This window comes from Macaca thibetana, chromosome 1, assembly GCF_024542745.1.
Source record: "Macaca thibetana thibetana isolate TM-01 chromosome 1, ASM2454274v1, whole genome shotgun sequence".
NCBI classification, from domain to species: domain Eukaryota; kingdom Metazoa; phylum Chordata; class Mammalia; order Primates; family Cercopithecidae; genus Macaca; species Macaca thibetana.
The window spans coordinates 85,115,669-85,137,575 of record NC_065578.1 but is presented as its reverse complement, the minus strand read 5'-3'; the positions used below and the strand labels follow the sequence as shown (position 1 = coordinate 85,137,575).

Here is a 21,907-nt window from a genome sequence, read left to right as displayed (position 1 = left end):
GTCATTCTTCTGGTTAATGCTGTCAGATGTAATGTGCTATAATGTGCTTCTAAGATGTACAATACAATATAGTCTTTCAAACAACTGCATTGATTTTATCATCAGTTGACACAAAGATTTACAAGTGGCTTTTGTATAATTCATTTAGTTAGTGGCAAATGGAAAATTCTAACAGTCAAAGAGCTATTCTTACCATAACCTTTTCCTCATTTATATATTTAACCTATGATATAAGCTCTCAAAACAATAAGTAAAGATTTGACAGTATATATAGTTCTTTCCAAATAAATAATTTTAGATATGTTGTTGATTTTTTAAGCTAAATCCTTCTTGGTTTTCTCCCTATTATGTATATCTTAACATGTCATTTCAATTCTGATATTTATCTGACCTAAAATAATGCAACTCTCTTTAGCATTATTTACTTAAGTATATCCCCTAAAAAGTCTGTAACCTGCTTGAAATCAGAGACCATTTATTTTATCTTTGTAATCCCCTTTCCTGGTATAATGTCTGGTATATATAAGTAAGTGCCAGATGAGGTTAGAAAGGAGGCAGGTGGCAAAACACGCATAGCTTTATGAGGGCTATTGCCAATATTTTTAATTTTTATCCTTAGAACAAAGGATGTTATTAAAGGTCTAGGACTAGCTTTATTATCAGATTGTTTAGTTTATTATCTGATATCTATTTTATAAATATCAGTCAAATCACAAAATGGAAGGAGCCAAGAATGGCTGGCTGTTGCAATAATACAGATAAAAATCAGCAGCACCTTTTTTATGAGCAAAGAGATGAAGTGGACAGAATGATTCAAAAGGGGATAAAATCAATAGGTAATAAAGACTCTGTATGTGAAGTATAATTCTTAAATTTCTGGCTTAGTGTATTAAAGAGTTGATGATAATATTCACTGAAACAAAAAAAACACAGAAAAGTAGGTTTGAGAATGGAAGATTATAAATTCAGTTTAACTGTTGAATTTGAGGTGTCTTTGAGAAACATGAAGTTGGCAGTTGGATTCAGAGTAGAGGAATGCACTGAAGTTAAAAAATATTGGATTCATTGCCTATAGAAAGAGTATAAAGGTGAGAAAAGAAAAAGATCTAAGGCTGAGGCTTAAAGAGCTACAACATTTACAAAACGCTGGCAGAAAAGGTTGAAACTGCACAAGAAACTGAGAGAGTAAGAGGAAAATCAGATATGTAAGTTAGGAGTTTCAGCTATAACCATAACCCATCTTAAAATCTTCATGATAATATTAGATTCCCTTAGAAGTATGTAGGCATAAAGTAGGATAGGTAAACCACTGCCCTCAGTCCAGTTATGCTTCTGTAAATCAAATTTTATTGAAACACAGCCACAACAATTCCCTTATGTATGTATGGCTGCTTTCATACTATGAGAGCAAAATTTAAAAGTTTTGACAGAGACCACATGACCCACAAGCCTAAAATACTTACTGTCTTGCCCTTGAAAAAAAAGAAATTTGCTGACCTCTGATGTAGATTTTAATCACATATGTACAGAAAGAAAATGTCTAATCAACTCAAACCTTGTAACAAATAATGTCCCTTGGTTTGTGTAGTGTACAACCTGCACAATCACCCTCAATAAGAGGAGAATGGTGACATTTGTTCATTCTCTCTTTTATCATTTTGTTCATTTATTCTTCCATTTCAGAAGACAAGTTGAAAAAAAAATCTCCTGACCTAAATAAATATAGTTAATATCTCTTAATTATTGAAAACTGCCTTTAAAGAGGGAACAAGGGGAATGCTATACTCTAAAATTTAAACTCTTCATAAGCTTCCTTTATAATATCCCCTGTAAATTTTAAAATATTATTTTCTAGCTACTTTTTCTTAGATACCAGAAGTCATTTCCACTTACCTCAAAAAATAGTTAATAGGATTCTCAAGTTAACTAAAAGTGTATAATAAAACTTCACTCAGTTACTCATTAGAGTGGCAACAGTCTTGGAAACAAAAGATAAGAGTACCCTATATCAGCATCTCAGTCAGACAAAGAGAGCAGCCAAAATAAAGCGGCAGATGAATTTCACTTACAAATATAATTGTAAAAATCTGAACGAAAAATTAAGTAAAATTTAACCATGTATATAAAGAATTATCCACCTCAGTGAAGTAAAAGGAAGAATTACAATCAAGGAAAAGTTAGTTGTTATTAAGAAATCTATTAATATATCACAGATATAATGAAAAATACAAAAACAAGTAATCTAAAATTTAGCAACTTTTTATTTTTATTTTTATTTTTATTTTTTTTCTTTTTAGACGGAGTCTCACTCTGTCACTCAGGGTAGAGTGCAGTGGCGCAATCTTGGCTCACTGCAACCTCTGCCTCCCAGGTTCCATCGATTCTCTTGCCTCAGCCTCCTGAGTAGCTGGGACTACAAGTGCCTGCCACCACGCCCCACTAATTTTTCGTATTTTTAGTAGAGATGGGGTTTCACCGTGTTAGCCAGGATAGTCTTGATTTCCTGACCTTGTGATCCGCCCACCTCTGCCTCCCAAAGTGCTGGCATTACAGGTGTGAGCCACTGCATCCAGCCAGCCATTTTTGATTCTTTAAAAATCATTGCATGGGGGCCAAGCACAGTGGCTCATGCCTGTAATCCCAGCACTTTGGGAGGTCGAGGTGGATGGATCACTTGAGGTCACGAGTTCAAGATCAGCCTGGCCAATATAGTGAAACCCCACCTCTACTAAAAATACAAAAGATTAGCCAGACATGGTGGTACACACCTGTAGTCCCAGCTACTTGAGAGGCTGAGGCAGAATTGCTTTAACCCAGGAGGCAAAGGCTGCAGTGAGCCAAGATCACACCACTGCACTCCAACCTGGGTGACAGAGTGTGACTCTATCTCAAAAAAAAAAAAAAAAATTATTGTGTGTGGAGCACAATTTGGCTTCTAGCTGAATCTCCCAGTCTCCCCCCAAAAAAAGATTTAAAAATCATAGTGTGAAAGTTGTCAGAATCAAAATGGAGTCACTGATGTTAAGAAAATAAAAGAAAAATCTGACAAATAGAGGTGAAGGCCATAAAGACAGAGTTCTCATTCTTAGATGCCTGATAGCACAAACGATCACAAAAAATTGCAAAAATCACAACCTTGCCCAAAGAACATTTGCATCCATATACAAAAAATATTTCTGAAAAGACATCTGCCCAGCAACGGCCTGTCCAGCCCTGGACTGGTATCACCATTGTTGTTGATATTTATAGCCAAGGATAATCATTTCAAAACAATTATATAATCCTCATTTTTCCTTTACAAACTATTCCCTTTCTTTATCTCCCTGAATATGTGCATAGCTTACTACGACATGCATGTTCCCATTACAATGCTCTATTCCAAAATAAATACCTTATTTCTTTTAGAGAGCCTCTTTCTCTTTGTTATTTAGGTTGACAATAGTAAAGTGTTTTCTGGGTTGGGCACAGTGGCGCACACCTGTAAACCCACCACTTTGGGAGGCCAAAGCAAGTGGATCACTTGAGGTCAGGAGTTTGAGACCAGCCTGGCCAACATGGTAAAACCCCGTTTCTACTAAAAAAAAAAAAAAAAAAAAAAAAAAGCCAGGCATGGTGGTGGGTGCCAGTAATCCCAGCTACTCAGGAAGCTGAGGTAGGAGAATTACTTGAACCTGGGAGGCGGAGGGTGCAGTGAGCCTAGATCGTGCCACTGCACTCCAGCCTGGGTGACAGAACAAGACTCTGCCTCTAAATTAATTAATTAATGTGTTTTCTGGTCTGAAATGTAAGGAACTTGGAAGTCATCAAAACATCCTCAAAACAAGAAAAAAGATGGACACACTGAAAGTCAACAACTCTTCTTAGATCTGTCAGAGACTTAAGGTCACAAGACAAAGTACTGCCCCCAAAATGGAGAGACAGACAGGCAAATACATAGCCCACATCTGGACAGTAGGGACACTTTAAACCATAATTAGCAAATTACTGGAGACTCAGTGTAGACCAGCTTGAGTGTTAAAAAAACTCAGAGAGGGCCTAGTCTTTGGGAGGCCCCTACGTGTTCCTTGAGTTTTACGTCCTTCCGGAGCCCTAACAAGTTCTCACTTTCAAACAGAGAAGAATTCCCTCCTGCTTCCAGCAGAGGGAGAGGGATAGTAACCATTTTGAAACACACCTAGCTACAACCAGTAAACACAGCCTAACCCACAGCCAGATAATATAAAATATCACATTAAAGGCCTATTCACCTTGGTTTCATTTACATTTATATCATGTCTGGCTTTCAAAAAAAATTATAAGGCAAGATAAAAGGCAGAAACAGTCTACAGAGACAAATAAGCAGAAACAGACTCAGGGATAACAGACATTTTGGAATTATGAAGCTGGGAATTTCAAAGTAAAAGAGAAATAAAGTCTTTCTCAAACAAAAATTTAAGGAATTTGTCACTAGTAGACCAGCAAGTAATGTTAAAAGAAGTTCTTCAGAGAGAAGAAAAGTGACATAGGTAAGAAACTCATCTAGGTAAGAAGAGTGTTAGAGAAGGAATAAATGAAAGTAAAATAAAATATTTTTATAATTCTTAATTGATCTAACAGACAATTTGTACAAAATAATAATAGCAACAGTATTTGGTATTATATCTCATGGATAAGTCAAATGTTATAAGGAAGAAGAGGGAGGAATTGTTATAAAGTACTGGCACTACTCATGAAGTGGTATAGTGTTATATGAAAATGGACTAGATCAATGGCCATAGCACCCTGAATGTTCTTAATCTCATCTGATCTTGGATGCTAAACGGGGTCAGGACTGGTAAGTACTGGGATTGGAGATGGCCTAGGAATACCAGGTGCTGTAGGGTCTTTTTAAAAAGAAAGAAAATGGACTTAGGTTAATTGCAAATATGTATTGCAAACTCTAGAGTGTCCACTTTAAAAAGTTTTAAAAGTAGCATAATTTGTATGCTAACCCAGGAAAGAAAATGAAATCATATAAAATGCTTAATTAAAATGAGAGGCCAGAGTGGGCATGGTGGCTCATGCCTTTAATCCTAGCACTTTAGGATGCCAAGGCAGGTAGATTGCTTATGGTCAGGAGTTTGAGACAAACCTGGACTACATGGTAAAACCCCGTCTCTACCAAAACAATGCGAAAATTAGCTGGACATGGTAGGACGTGCCTGTAGTCCCAGCTACTCAGGAGGCTGAAGTGGGAGAATCACTTGAATCCGGGAGGCAGAGTTTGCAGTGCACCAAGATCATGCCACTACACTCCAGCCTGGGTGACAGAGTGAGACTCCATCTCAAAAATGAAATAAACATAAAAATAAAAAATAAAATGAGAAGCCAAAAAAATAAAAAAGAAGAAGACCAAAGAAGAAGAAGCAATAAAGAACAAAGACAACAAATGAAAACTAACAACTATGGTATATACTAGCTCAATGATATCATAGTCACTTAAATGTCAATGGTCTAAGTATACCACTTAGGAGATTGCCAAAGTGAATATGAAAGCAAGACCCAATTGTATGTTGTCTTCAGGAAATCCGTTTGAAATATGAAGGAAAGTATATCATGCTAACGTTCATCAAAGGAAAGCTGGAAATGTTTATATGTCAGAGAAAGCAGTCTTCAGAACAAGAAAAATTATCAGGGTAAAGAGAGACACGGCATAATGATAGCAGGGTCATTTCTCCAAGATGGCATAACAATACTTAATTCACCTGACAGTGGAGCATCAAAATACGTGAAGCAAATGCTGAGATGATTTTCAAGGAAAAATAGATGACTCTATTATTATAGTTGGAGACAATAACACCCCTCTATCAGTAATTGAGAGACCCAGCAGGCAGAAAATTAGTCAACAGAGAGTACTGTAAGTCAACTAGGTTTAATTTACATTTATAAAATATGTTATCGAACAACAGTAGAATACACACTCTTCACAAACTGACATGGAACATTCACCAAGAGAGACCAAATTCTGGGCCATAAAACACCTTAACAAATTTAAAAGACTAGACATCATACAACGTTTGCTCTCAAACTACGGTAACAGAAAATGACTGGAGATTTCCAAAATATTTGGAGATTAAATAATACACTTTTAATAACTTATTGATCAAAAAAGGAGTTTCAGGAATAATTTAAAAATATTTTGAACTAAATGAAAATATAGTTTGTCAAAATGCTTGAGATGCAGTGCCTAGAGGGAAATTTATAGCACTGAATCAAAATAAGAGGAAAGAAGAAATACTTAAGATTAGTAATCTAAGCTTCCATCCTAGGAAACTATAAAAGAAAAGCAAATTAAATACAAAGTAAGCAGAAGAAAATAAGTAATGAAAATCAGCAGAAATCAGTGAAATTGAAAACAGGAAAATAATAGAGAACATCAGTGCGACCAAAATTAATCAACCTCAGGCCAGGCTAACCAAGGGGAAAAAAAGAGAAAATACAAATTACTAATATCAGAATATCAATATCACTACTGATATCATTAGCATTAAAATGATAATAAATGGATATTATGAGCAATTCTATTTTCACAATTTTTTTTTCTTTTTTGAGACGGAGTCTCGCTCTGTCACCCAGGCTAGTGGTGTGATCTCAGCTCACTGCAACCTCCGCCTCCCGGGTTCAAGCGATTCTCCTGCCTCAGCCTCCTGAGTAGCTGGGATTACAGGTGCGTGCCACCATGCCTGGCTAACTTTTTTTATATTTTTAGTAGAAATGGGGTTTCACCAGGTTGGTCAGGCTGATCTCAAACTTCTGACCTTGTGATTGGCCTGCCTCAGCCTCCCAATATTTCCACAAATTTGATAACTTAAATGAAATAGACCAATTCCTTAAAAGACATATTTTACCAAAACTCACATAAACAGAAAAGGATAACCTGAATAGGTTTGATTTGACTTGATTTGATTTGATTTGATTTCCATCAATATCTTCATCAACGTGTATCGATGAAGAAACAGAATCAATCACTAATAACCCTCTGAAACAGAAAGCACTGGTCTCAGGTTATCTCATTGGTGAATTCAACTAAACATTTAAAGAACAAATGATACCAGTTATGTACAAGCTGTTCCAGAAAATAGAAACAACAGAATATTTCCTAATTATGTGAGGCCACATACGTGAGGCCATTACATGAGCATTACCCTAACAAAAAAACCAGACAAACATATCACAAGAAAAGAAAACTATAGACCAATATTATTCATGAACATAGATGTAAAATCCTCAACAAAATATTAGCAAATTGAATCAAACAATGTATAAACAGAATTATGCATCATAAACAAGTGTAATTTTTTCCAGGTTTACAAGACTGGTTTAACAGTAGAATGTCAGTTAATGTAATCCACCACCTCAACAGGCTAAATAAGAAAATATGATATGAAAAGATGCAGGAAAATCATTTGAAAAAATCTAACAACCATTCATGATAAAAAAAAAAAAAAACTCTCAAACCTGAAATAAAGGGGCACTTCCTCAGCTTTTTGAAAAACATATTTTAAAAAAAATCTTATAGCCAATATTATACTTACTGGTGAGAAAACTAGATACTTTTAAGAGCAAGAGAATAAGGAAAACATGTTCCTCCTTTGTTAAATTTTAACTCCTATTCAGCATTGTCCTGGAAGTCCTAGCTAGTGCAATAAGAAAAGAAAATAAAAAGTATACAAATTGGGAAAGAAGAAATAAAACTGTCTTCCTTTGTAGATGGCATGGCTGTCTGTGTGAAAAATCTTCAAGAACTTATTTTTTAAATTCCCTAAACTAATAAGCAGTTATAATGAGATTGTAGCATAACAGGGTATAAGTTAATATACAAAAATCAATTGCTTTTCTATATTACCAGCAATGAGTAATTGGAATTTAAAATGAAAAACACGATATCATTTACATTAGCACCAAAAAAGAGAGAAAGAAATAGGTATAAATCTAACAAAATATATGTAAGATCTGTATGAGGAAAACCTTGATCAAAGAAATTAAATGGAAGGATATTTCATGGTCATAGGTAGAAGGACTCAATATTGTTAAGATATTAGTTCTTCACAAATTGATCTATCAATTCAATGCAGTTCTAATCAAAATCCAAGCAAGTTACATTGTATATATTAACAGATTCTCAAGTTTCTATGGAAAGGCAAAAGACCCAGAATAGCCAATACAATATTGAAAAACAAAGTTGGAGAACTGACACTGACTTCAAGATTTACTGTAAAACTACAGTAATCAAGGCAGTGTAATATTGGCAAAAGAATAGACAAGTACAATTGACCCTTGAACAACATGGGTTTGAACTGCAAAGGTCCTCTTATTTGTGGATTTTCTTCCACTTCTGCTACCCCTGAGACAGCAAGAACAACCCCTCCTCTTCTTCCACCTCCTCAGCCTACTCAGCATGGAGACAATGAGGATGAAGATCTTGATGATGCTCTACTTCCACTTAAGAATACAGTATTCTTTATTCTAGCTTACTTTAAAACTACAGTATATAATATACATATAAAATATGTGTATATGTGTATATGTATAATACACATATAAAATATCTGTTAAACACCTGCTTATGTTATTAGCAAGGCATCCAGTCAATAGTAGGCTATAAATGGTTACATTTTTGGGGAGTTGAAAGTTGTACTCAGATTTTTAACTGTGCAGGAGGTTGGCACTGTAACCCTTATGTTGGTTTAAATTTCAACTGTAGTTCATTGGAACAGAATGGTGAACCCAGAAATAGAACACAGATACACTCTTTGTTCTACACAATATACACAGTATATAGTCACAAATAAAGTCAAGTGATCTGTGACAAAGGAGCAAAGACAATACAATGGATAGTCTTTTCAACAAATTATGCTGGAACAAATAGATACCCACATGCAAAACATGAATCTAGATGCAGATCTTATACACACACACACACACACACACCCCCTCAAAATGAATCATAGACTTACATGTAAAAAACAAAACCATAAAACTCCTAAAATATAAACATAGAAGAAAATCGATGTGACCTGAGGTTTCTTGGTGAGTTTTTATCTACATCCCCAAAAGCACAACCCATGAAAGAAAAAATTGATAAGTTGGACTTCATTAACATCTTTTTAAATCTGCCTTAAAAAAACACTGTTAAGAGAATGAAGAGACAGTCCACAGACTGGGAGAAAACATTTTCAAAACATATATCTGATAAAAGACTTGTATCTAAAATACAGAAAAAACATTTAAAAGTCAACAATTTTCTTTAAACACCAGTTAAAATGTTGGCAAAAGATCTGAACAGACACCACACCAAAGAAGATATAGAAATAGTATAGAAGCATGTAAAAATATGCTCAAGATCATATGTCATTAAAGAATTGCAAATTAAAACAATAATGACATACCTCTATACACCTGTTAGAATGACTAAAATCTAAAACTTTGATGATGCCAAAGGTTGGCAAGGATGTGGAACAACAGGAGCTCTCATTCATTGCTAGTGGGAATGCAAAATGGTCCAGCCACTTTGGAAGACAGTTTTTTTACAAAGGTAGGCATACTCTTACCATATGATCCGGTGATCATGCTCCTTAGTGTTCACCCAAATGAATTGAAAACTTATGTCCACACAAAAACCTGTACAAGAATGTTTATAGCAGCTTTATTTATAGGTGCAAAAAATTTGAAGCAACCAGTATGAATCAATATGTCTGCTATAATTGGACCATGTTCCCCCAAAAATTCGTTTGTTGAAATCCCAGTCCCCAAGGTAATGGTATTATAGGGCAGGATCTTTGAGGTGCTGTGCCCTCATTATTGGGATTAGTGCCTTTATAAAAGAGGCATGCAAGAGCCAGCTCGCCCCTTCTAACATGTGAGGACACAACTAGAAGGCACCATCTATGAAGCAGAAAGTGGGCCTTCACCAGACACTGAATCTGCCAGCACCTTTATCTTGGACTTTCCAGCCTCCAGAACTGTGGGAAATAAATTTCTGTGGTTTATAAGCCATTAATGTATACTATTTTGTTATAGAATCCTCAGTTAACTAAAACAATGTCCAATGAATAAATGGATAAACAAACTGTGGTATACCCATACAATGGAATATTATTCAGCATTAAAAATAAATGAACTATCAAGCCACAAAAATTTACAAAGGAAACTTAAATGCGTACTACTAAGTTGAAGTCAGTATGAAAAGGTTACATGCTGTATGATTCCAACTGTATGACATTCTTGAGGGGTAAAACTACACAATCAGTAAAAAAAAGATCATATATTTACATCTTTAAGATGCAAATTTCTTTGTCACATATTTGCTAGGAATTTTAAGTAGATGAATGACTATCACATACATTAAATAAGATACCTTGTCAAAATGCTTAGCACAATATATGATACTTATGAGGTGCTTAATATTGAATGAATGAGTGAATTAGAGAATAAAAGAATGAATGCCACTCTTTTCTTTGTAATACAAGCATAGCTTAGTAAATTTATTTTAAAAACACGTGAGGCTGGGCGCGGTGGCTCACGCCTGTAATCCCAGCACTTTGGGAGGCTGAGGCAGGTGGATCACCTGAGGTCAGGAGTTCGTGACCAGCCTGGCCAACATAGTGAAACCCCATCTCTACTACAAATATGAAAATTAGCCGAGCGTGGTGGCAGTTGCCTGTAATCCCAGCTACTTGAGAGGCTGAAGCAGGAGAATTGCTTGACCCTGGGAGGCGGAGGTTGCAGTGAGTGGAGACTGCGCCACTGCGCTCCAGCTGGGCAACAAGAGTGAAACTCAGTCTCAAAAAAAAAAGAAACAAAAACACATGCGCGCACACACACACACACACACACACACACACATGAATCAACTAAAGATATAATTTTGTCTATACAGAGTAAAGTAATATGTTGATAAATGTATTATGTATTTATACAATTATGTATTATGTATTTACATAATTATGTATTATGTAAATATGTATTCTATTATAAAACCCATATCCAGATGCATACATTTACTGACCCAGAGTAAACTTTTATTCTCATATTTTACATTTTATTTTAATATAGGGCCTGCGAGGACTGCAAGGTGATGTTGGACCTCCTGGAGAAATGGGCATTGAGGTAAATTTTTCGTGGCTCGTTCTTGTTCATAAATATTCTACTTTTTGTAAGGCTCTAGGGTAAAATTAATAATTAGATATATATTATGAGGAATACTTCCATAGTATTGTTTCATATTCAGAAAAAAGCCTAAAATTCCATTAAAAGCAGAGATGATTATTATATGTCTAATTTTATACATATGAAGTTCTCCTCTAATAATTACCTCATTGAGATGACAGAACACAAAGTAGATAGAGCTTTCCCTTCACTGATTTAAAGTTGACTTGAAAACCTTTCATTCTAAAATATTATATGCCCTGTATAGGAGAATACTGAGACATTACCCAATTTAGGATATATTTTGGAATTATAAGCCAAATTTGTTATAAATATCCAATTCTTTTATTTCCATTGTTTGTAACTTTAGTACTAAATAAATCAAACATTTTATTTAATGTTTGATTTATTTAGCTGTTGTGAAACTGCTCCCTTGGCTGCTGTGAAACTGCTCTGTCTTGATTTGCCACTTCACCTTCTCATTAGCCTTTCTGAGTCTTGACATGAAGTTGCCCTTTTACTTCCTTGGCTTAGTGATCATGTTATTACAGTGACTGTAATTACCAATTTTACTCTGATAGATCTCAACTTGGTAGCTGTATTTTATACCTCTCTCCTCAGATTCAATTATTGATTTCCTGTTATCTTTTTAAACATCCGCCTAGATATCCCACAGTCATCTACAATTCAAAATATCTAAACCAAATTCATTACTTTCCCACTGTTCTTCCTCTGTTTAATTCCCATCTCAATGAAAGATATCCCTTATACCCAATAACCCAAAACAGAGAGTCATCCTAGACTCCTTCTTCTACCTAATCCTCTCTAATCAGTGACCATTTCCTTTTGAATAGGCCTCCTCCTGCCCATTCTTCTTAAATCTACCCTTTCCTCTTTATCCCTATTGCCAGTGCACTGTCCCCTACCCTCTCATGCCATGTCTCCTCCAACTCCTATAATTCCATCATCTACTTGTTGCCAGTTTATCTTTCTTATATCATTCATTTCTTTTAAATTTTTCAAGAGTTCTCATGGCCTTTAGGATAAAATGCCAATTTCTTAACATGGTAAATAATGGTTTACATGACTTAATTTCTGCAGACCTGTTCACCTGTGTCCCCAATAAAACTCTTCTCCTCCCTAAAGGGAAGGGAGGGGCACACGTAGCATGCTCACAAATAAGGTAAATGTTCTTGGAGACAAAAATAGTTGTAACATCAGCAATAGTAGGAACTTTAGGCCTGGAAATAGCCAGAGGTTGCAAGAACTTGTATGTTCTCAAAGTAAAGAAAACTGAAAGCTTCCCAACAAAAATGGACCCACCATGAAAGAAGGCTGGAAAAGAAGGTGTGTGTGTGTGTGTGTGTGTGCGTCTGTCTGTCTGTCTGTCTGTGTCTTCTATAATGTGAATAAATTTATCTCTTATTTGCATTATATTTTTATGAAACCAACAAAGAAAAATGAATTTTTAAAGTAAGTAGATTCCTGAAGGCACTACAGAAAGGGAAAGGAAGAACAAATCGCTTTGGATGAAGTTTAAAGGATGACAGAGAGGATTAGAAGAAATGGATCTTGAAAGTCCTAATTTTAGATGAAGTTGTCTTTACATTTGAACTATTAAATGGTGTCAGAAAGTATCTGTACTTATGCTATGAAGTTGATAAAGGGACAGCAATTATGCCCTTTTGGACACAGGCATCTCACCCTTGAGTTCAGTGTTACCACCATCTTCTCATGAGACTGCTGTTGCCTTTGTAATGTGTCAAATTATTCTCTTGTAGGGACCTCCAGGCATTGAGGGAGAGTCTGGTCTGCAAGGTGAACCAGGTGCAAAGGTAACCTTCTAAAAAATAGTGGAGAGTCTCTAAACTTTCATCATTGAATCCTCTATACTTGCTACCATTGAATCCCCTACATTTGCCAACTTGAAAGAAGGTGGAAGCCCCCAGAGAAAAATTTGGAACTCCTATTCCTTATGACAGCAGTCCCCAACCTATTTGTCTGGCACCAGGGACCAGTTTCATGGAAGAGAGTTTTTCCACAGATGGAAGTGGAGCAGGGGATGGTTTCAGGATGAAACTGTCCCACCTTAGATCATCAGGCATTAGATTCTCATAAAGATTGTGCAACCCAGATCCCTCAAATGCACAGTTCACAATAGAGTTCATGCTTCTGTGAGAATCTAATGCTGCCACTGATCTGTCAGGAGGTGGAGCTCAGACAGTAATGCTGTGTCACCAGCTGTTCACCTCCTGTTGTGCGGCGCAGTTCCTAACAGGCCTTGGACAGGTGCCCTCTACGGCCCAGGCGTTGGGGAACCGTGCCTTATGACATGCCCTCCATAATTAGCCATGCAGTCTTAGTAGAAAAGAGTTTAATCTTTCCCTTTGTTTCCTCAGGGAGATGTTGGACCTGCAGGAAGTGTTGGAGAACCTGGGGAACCAGGTTTGCGAGTGAGTGCCCACTGGAAACTCTTTTAATACACTAACCCCCTTCTTTCAGAGACTCAAAACTTATTAGTCTAAACACTCAAAAAATAGGATAATAAACCTTTCTGATACATTATAGAAAATGTTTGGTTTTATTTCATAATTTCAAAAGCTGCGTGTCAAATTTTGTCCCTATTCTAATTTAGTAGTATTTAGAGTCTTAACCTCGTATGTCCTTTTCTCAAAATCAGGTATACTTTGTAGAACCCTTACCAAAAACGTGGAGTCACTGTGATTGTCACTAACGTCAGCATTAAGAAGAAATTCACAAGTACCAGTGATCAACTCTCAGAATAGTTCGTGACCTAACAAGACAGATAAAAGATTGAAATCTAATTTATAGATTTAATTTGCTCTAAAAAAATCAAACCTATGATCATGCAGGGTTAACAAGATGCAAGGCCATAATTGCAAATTGTTGCAGTTAGATAGCTTTGAGAAGTTATCCTAATATAGATAGCCTTTATTCTGAGCTGTGGTAAGGAGTTGTTTCCTAAGATAATAGTGCCCAAGATAATTTTAAGAGACATTTGTTCACTAAAAGGCAAAGTAGGGAGATATATTTTGTATCTGGCTTCTTTCTTTTTACATTCCCTTTTTTGTGTGGAGTGGGGTGAATGAGAAGTGAGGATAATAGAAATGTCAGTGATAGAAAAGATGGAGCAACGATAAAGATGCACTAATTAATTTACTTTTAAATAATTTCAGTATCAAGAAAGCCAGTCCTACTTTAATAGCTTTGTAAAGTATGGCTCTACATTTCTGCAAGTTCCATATCTAAAAGACAACTAAGTAATGTACCAGAGCCTTAATCTTTACCTCTCTATTGAAAGGGAGGAAATGTGGAAACTTTAAAAATCTGGTAGAGTGGTCATAACTGAATCAAATTATATTAACCCATGTAAATTCAATATAGCAAAGCACTATAATTTTATGAGATGCAGTATTTACATTTCTTGAACTCAAAAACACAAGTCTAGCTGTATAAAATTCTAGAGCTACCAAATGGATGTATATTACTTTAATTATCTAAAATTTACTAATATTCTGGGATCATCTTATATTTGAATTTATGACACTCTGAATCATGAAAGCATCTTCAGAGCTATTCAAGGCAAATTAAATCATGCTCATTATACTGTCAAATCCTCTTTAGAGATAAAGTAATAGAAATAAGTGAACACAAATTTGTTATTTTCCATATATGCTGTGGGCTAAAAATAAAATAAGATAAATGATATAGCAAAAAAAAATTCAATCGTACTGTTTCTGCTACAAAATAGGGTGAACCAGGAGCTCCTGGAGAAGAAGGTCTCCAAGGAAAAGATGGGTTAAAGGTAAATTATACTTTTAACATTATATATAAAATAGATGCTTTGTAAAATCTTTAAAATATTAGACATCATTATTTTTGTGTGGCAAGCAAAAACCTGCTTTTTGTTGGCATAATTATTTCACTGTATTCTTTTATAAAAAAAGTTTTTTATTGCATTACAGGGAGCTTCAGGAGGAAGGGGACTTCCTGGAGAGGATGGAGAAAAAGGAGACATGGGCTTACCAGGAATTATAGGGCCCTTGGGTAGATCAGGCCAAATGGGCCTTCCGGTAAGTACTGCTGGGTTCACTTTCAAATACTAAGTGAATTCACTGCCTGTATGTGTACACATGCACACACCTACACATGCTCTGACCTCCTTATATATCCAGTGGGTAATTGTATATGTGGAACTGTGGCTTGAGAGAAGGACAAGTCAAGAACTGATTATCAGCCCTCCTAAGATCCAAAGAGGAAAGATGCTTTGCCCATAAGCCATGTAACTTCTGTCATAAGGCATTTATAAAGGAATGTTTTATGTTGTCTTGAACTTAGTTTGATTAAATATTTTGGATCTATATTCCTATAACGGACATTATTGTTGTAGAGTAATATCCCAGCTCCAGGATGAAACAAGAAATTCTTTGCAACCATTTGTTATTACTTATTTGTTATAATAAATTTTGTTATTACTTCAAGGGAAGTTCTAAACATCATATTGAACAAATTATCTCACCTCAAGACAAATGGAAGATGTGAACAAATAATAAGAATAATGGTCAGTCCTGTAATCCCAGCACTTTGGGAAGGCAAAGTGGGTGGATCACCTGAGGTTAGGAGTAATAGACCAGCCTGGCCAACATGGTGAAACCCCTTCTCCACTAAAAATACAAAAATTAGATGGACGCCACGGTGCATGCTTGTAATTCCAGCTACTCGGGAGGCTGAGGCAGGAGAATCACTTGAACCTGGGAGGCGGAGGTTACAATGAGCCAAGATCATGTCACTGCACTCCAACCTGGGAGACAGAGGGAGATTCCATCTAAAAAAAGAGAGAGAGAGAGCGAATAGCATCCTTTTTGCTTAAATGCTTAATTTATATTTATTATAGTCTTCCATATTATAGCCTATCTGGTCATTCTATTGTTTCATTTTACTGTTCCCTTTTTCTTGTCTCATATCTTTAAACATGGGTTCTCCTCAGAGTTATTGTCTTTACTTCTCTAAATGTTCTTGCCTTCAGAGGTATTCTCCTATCTTGGGAGTCATCCCTTTTGACCCTACCAGAAAATGGTTTCTCTTTCTTCTGTACTCTGGCAGTTTTATTCTGCCTTTTAAAGATTGCAACATTTAAGCATGTGGGTCTCTTCCCCAAGAGAAAGCATAGCTCTTCAAAACCAGATGCTCTGTCTTTACTCCTTCCCATAAACCACAGTGCTTCTGTGCTCCAGTATTTCCACATGGGAGCTCAGTAAAGACTGAGGAACTAATTATGAGTAAACTGATCATGCAGGCAGACTGGAAGACAAAGTAATGGTTTACAGAGTTTATAATTTTCAACTTTTTTTCTGTCCTTCTCTTTTCCTCTGGTTTCTAACCTGCAGATCATTGAATGGGCCCTGCCCCAATCAGTTCAGTTAGGTTTGCAGGACTAAGAGGAAAGCTCTATCTGGAAGAAAACAACAAATATCATAAATGAAACACAAGCTAGCTGTCTCACCATTCATTTTTATCAATGACTATAATTCCTTTAGCAGCAATTAAAATAATATTATAGTACATCTACCCCCAAATAATGGCATATTTCAAAATAACATTTGACGAATGAAGATAAACCGGAAGTATCAGATATTTTTGAGCACTGGCAAATGGCAACATTTTTCTCTTCAGTTTTACAATAGTAATAAAGTGCCCATTTCTTCTCTGTCCTGCTCTCAGTCCTGAAGAACTGTGATGGGTGTTCCACCACAGCAAATACAAAGTACTTAGGAATCCCCAAAATTATTTATTTGTTTATTTATTTATGAGATGGAGTCTCACTCTGTCACCCAGGCTGGAGTTCAATGGCACAATCTAGGCTCACTGCAACCTCCGCCTCCCGGGTTCAAGAGATTCTCTTACGTCTGCCTCCAGATTAGCTGAGACTACAGGCATGCGCCACCATGATGGGCTAATTTTTATATTTTTAGTAGAGACGGGGTTTTACCATGTGGGTCAGGCTGGTCTTAAACTCCTGACCTCAACTGATCCACCAGCCTCGGCCTCCCAAAGTGCTGGGAATACAGGTGTGAGCCACCGCACCCAGCCCCCAAAATTATCTTAGACATCATTAGTCCAAACGTTAAACAATATAATTTCACTTATATACTGTCATAGAATCCTCCCAATAACCTATAGATGTTATTATTTCCTATTTTACAAATGGGAAAAAAACTTAGAAAAAGCTAAGAGATTTGTACAAGGTAATATAGCAGATGGCACTGCTTTATTTATTTACTAAAGAATAAAGAAATCACTAAAGAAATTATTAATAAAGAATCTTTTCCTTTAGACAGAGTCTCACTCTGTCACCCAGAAGTTCAGTGGCACGATTTTGGCTCACTTCAACCTCTCCCTCCCGGGTTCAAGCAATTCTCCTGCCTCAATCTCCCGAGTAGCTGGGAGTACAAGCACCCACCACCATGCCCACCTAATTTTTGTATTTTTATAAGAAACGGAGTTTCACCATGTTGGCCTGGCTGGTCTCAAACTCCTGAACTCAAGTGATCCTCCCACTTTGGCCTCCCAAAGTGCTAGAGTTACAGGCGTGAGCCGCTACACCCAGCCATTGAAGAACTTTCTTTATTTTCTGGATTTGTGTCTCTAAGCCTTGCTTACCCATAGGTTAACCAGCTTTGGCCCCATATTTTTCCTCTCTAGAGTTCTTAATAATTTTCATATTTGTTAAAGGACTCATCCCTCTTCCATTAGCATCACGCCTGTACCCACAGAGAAGCCAAGTAACAAATGCCAAGAAAGTGTGATTATCTTCCTGATAATTCTTGTCAAATTTGTTTTTAGGTTGGAAAAGCCATCAACAGTTATTCATATTTTAGCATGTATTTTTAAAAACTCAACTAGCATAGTTCTCTAGCAGAATCCTAAGTGTTTGTAGGGAGGGGAAAAACAGAATTAAGAAAAGGGAAGGTCTAAACATATACCATAGAATAACACAGCAAGGAATCCCAAAGAGGAATGATACAGTATGACAGTGACGAGTAGAGCAGAGATGGAAAAGGTACTCAAAACAAGTCATGGAAAAATGATAAACACAGATTTCATCTGCTTCATAATTTTTCCCAGGAAAAATCATGCCTAGTACACATCTTTGGTGCCTTTTTTTAGTAACACCACATGTGTGTTTTTTTATTCTTTTTGTTGTTCTCCTTGGAATGTTAAATGGCTTTCAGCTTATAAACTCAATAAAAATACCATGGCATATTTTTTCAAAAGAATTTTGCGATCCAAGGAACTATTGCTTAATCAGACAGCCTAATGCCGGATTTATTTTTGCACTTTAAAAATTCTTCCTTAGGCAGTGTCACAAAGATGCTACCTTGGATTCTTACAAAATAAATAAGAAAGAGAGTAAGAGAAAGAAATAAAACTTTTTTTTTCAAGAAAAGAAAAGATCTCCTTACTTCCTAGAAGATTGAAGAATGAGATCTGGATTGAAAAAATAAAGCAAGAGAAGCATCAGTAACGAATTCCAAATCCAGGAGTTAGATTTCTTTAAACAGAAAAAAAAAATTGTATATTTTACGCTTGAATCTTGTGCTAAAATGTTCAGTTGCCTAAATGCATAACTCTGCATGAGAAAAGAATTGGGAAGCATCTGAAAAGAAGCATCTGAAAAGAAACATCTGCCAGACTTATGGTCTATTATCTATGCTAAAAAATCTACCACTGTGTTATCTAAGATCTGAGCAGACATGCAACTATCAACTCCAAAGTTGGGTGTATTAAAATGAAATTGTCCTGTTTCATATGTTTAGGAGAAAATTTGGTTGGATTTATTGAAATGTGGTTTTTACTACCTGTTTAAGGTGGTATGATAATAGGTAGAGGTGAATATCTTAAGGGAAGATAAAATGAAATAAAGTGACCTTCTCAAATAAGTTTTTTAAATAAGATCTTAAAAGTGAAGTCATAAAGATGAGAAGAATATCATTAGTTAGAAAAGAACGATAAAGGAGAATGGCTTAAACCCAGGAGGCGGAGCTTGCAGTGAGCTGAGATCTGGCCACTGCACTCCAGCCTGGGCGACAGAGCCAGACTCCGTCTCAAAAAAAAAAAAAAAGAAAAGAACGATAAGATATACGTGTTTCTTGATTCTAACAGTTTCCTTGGAAACAATCAGTTGGGAATTTAGGGTCAATGGCAGTAAGTGGCATTATGGAGTAAATGATTATCTAAATCTTTATCTTCAGAATGGTTTCTGTGACTCTGGTGTTAGGCTTGTTTATTCTGAACAGTTTCATCATAAAGCAACACAAATAGCAAGCCCTGCACTGACCACTGTGTCCCTGATCTCCCACTAAAGAGCTGTACATTGTTGAGTGAGTCATTCTTTAATTTATATGTTCACACATGACACAAAATAAAGGGGTTGGAGCTATGCAGAACTTCCCAAGATGGTTGTGTCAGGAGGGATACTAAGTTAGCAGGGCCCCATTTTTTTCTATTCCTGTATCTATCAGGAAAGATCCATGTATGTTTTTTTAACATAGATTTTTAACATAGATTTTCTAGGAAGTAAAGGTTCTAAGGCTTTAAAAAATGCATGGTCTTAGATTTTCTAAACTTTTATTCAGCCTTACAGACTGTGATTCTATAAAATATTTTTGTTCATTTATGAATTCAGTGAGGTTTTTGAGTACCTTCTGTAAGCCAAGAACTCTACTAAACATTAGGGATACAGTGGGGAACAAGACTACCAAGTTTCCTGATCCTCAAATGTTATAATCTGGTGAAGAAGACTGACAGATTAAAAGATCACTGCAGACTGTGATAATACAATAATGGAAATAAACATAGTAATGAAAGAGAATAACTGATGATGGGTAGAAAAGTCAACTAGTTAAAGATAGAGAACATATTTCAGCTAGGGTAGTGAGAGAAGTCTTCTCTGAATAGGGGACAGTTATATTGAGACATGAAGAATAAAAAGGAACCCATCATGCAAAGAACTGTGGGAAGATCCTTCAAGACAGATGAAGAAGCAAGGGCCGAGATATAGAGGTGAGAATGAGCTAAGTATTTTTAGGAAACTGAAAGGAAGCTATTACAGCTGCAGCATAATAAATAGTGAAAAGTTGTTTGAGATGAGCTTGAAGAAATAGGTAGGAAGTAGATCATGAAGGACTTTTTAAGCTATGATAAGAAATTCGGGTTTTATTCAAAGTGTGGTTAGTGTTATTGGCTATCTCAAGAAATGAAACAAATTACAGGAAAAGAACAAAATAAATTTCATTTAGAAAAGCACATCATATGCCAAGACAATTCAATGAGAGAAAGAATGGTCTTTTCACCAAATAGTGCTGGAACAACTGGATAACCACATGCAAAAGAATAAAGTTGAACCCTTTCTTATGCTACAAAAAAAATGAACTCAAAATGAGTCACAGACCTAAATGTAAGAACTAAAACTGTAAAAGTCTTAGAAGAAAACATAGGAGTATGTCTTCATGATAAATTGGACTTCATTAAAATTAAAAGCTTTTTGGTTCATAGGACACAATCAGGAAAGTAAAATGTCAACCCACATAATGGGAGAAAATATTTGAAAATCATATATGATAAGGGACTCATATCCAGAATATATTAACAATATGATAATAAGATAATTAACATAAATGAAAAATGGACAGACTTAAATATCTCCAAAGAAGATATACAAATGGCTAATAAGTACATGAAAAGATGCTCAATATCATTACAAATATCAGGAAAATGCAAATAAAAACCACAGTGAGATACCACTTCATACCTACTAGGATGGTTAGTGTTAATGAGGATATAGAGAAATTGGAACCATTATACATTGCTGATGAGATATAAAATCTGCAGTTTCTTTGTAAACCACTTTGTCAGTTCTGCAAAATGTTAAACGTGAACTTAACATATGACCCAGCAATTCCACTTCTAGGTATATATGTCCAAGAGAATTGCGTTTAAACAAAAACTTGTACATGAATTTTCACAGCACATGATTCTCAAGAGCCAAAAAGTAGAAACAACCCAAATGGGCATCACCTGATGAATTAATAAATAACATGTGAAATATTGTTTGACAATAAAAAGAAATGGTGTACTAGTACATGGTACATAGATGAACCTTGAAAACATTATGCTAAATGAAAGAAACAATTCACTAGAAACCACATATTGTACTTTTTTTTTTTTTTTTTTTTTTTTTTTTGAGACGGAGTCTTGCTCTGTCGCCCAGGCCACAGTGCAGTGGCACGATCTCGGCTCACTGCAAGCTCCATCTCCCGGGTTCACACCATTCTCCTGCCTCAGCCTCCAGAGTAGCTGGAACTACAGGTACCCACCACCATGCCCGGATAATTTTTTGTATTTTTAGTAGAGACCAGGTTTCACCGTGTTAGCCAGGTTGGTCTCGATCTCTCTGCCTCCCAAAGAGCTGGGATTACAGGTGTGAGCCACTGCACCCAGCCCACATATTGTACTTTTATAGGAAATATCATAAATAGGCAAATCTATACATACAGAAAGTGGATTAGTGGTTGCCTAGGGCTAGAGGGGTTAGAAAGAAATGGGGAGTGACTTCTTATGATAATGAGATTTTGGGGGGGAGTGAGGAAAATGTTCTAAAATTGATTTTGGTGATGGTTGTTCAACTATGTGAATATACTAAAAATCGTCGAATTGTACA

General features: G+C 36.0%; 1 protein-coding gene across 4 annotated transcripts in view; it reads left to right on the top strand.

The window, feature by feature from the left end:
- The window catches only part of COL24A1 (collagen type XXIV alpha 1 chain), a 392,042-nt gene that overhangs the window by 255,362 nt on the left and 114,773 nt on the right, over positions 1-21,907 (top strand). For all 4 annotated transcript variants that reach the window (XR_007721823.1, XM_050772561.1, XM_050772480.1 and 1 more), the window contains exons 34-38: positions 11,074-11,127; positions 12,948-13,001; positions 13,566-13,619; positions 14,939-14,992; positions 15,153-15,260. Coding sequence is in view for 3 of the 4 variants with exons in the window: in XM_050772561.1 (XP_050628518.1) it covers positions 11,074-11,127; positions 12,948-13,001; positions 13,566-13,619; positions 14,939-14,992; positions 15,153-15,260 (324 nt within the window). In the remaining variant the exon portion in view is untranslated. The remainder of the gene's footprint in view (positions 1-11,073; positions 11,128-12,947; positions 13,002-13,565; positions 13,620-14,938; positions 14,993-15,152; positions 15,261-21,907) is intronic.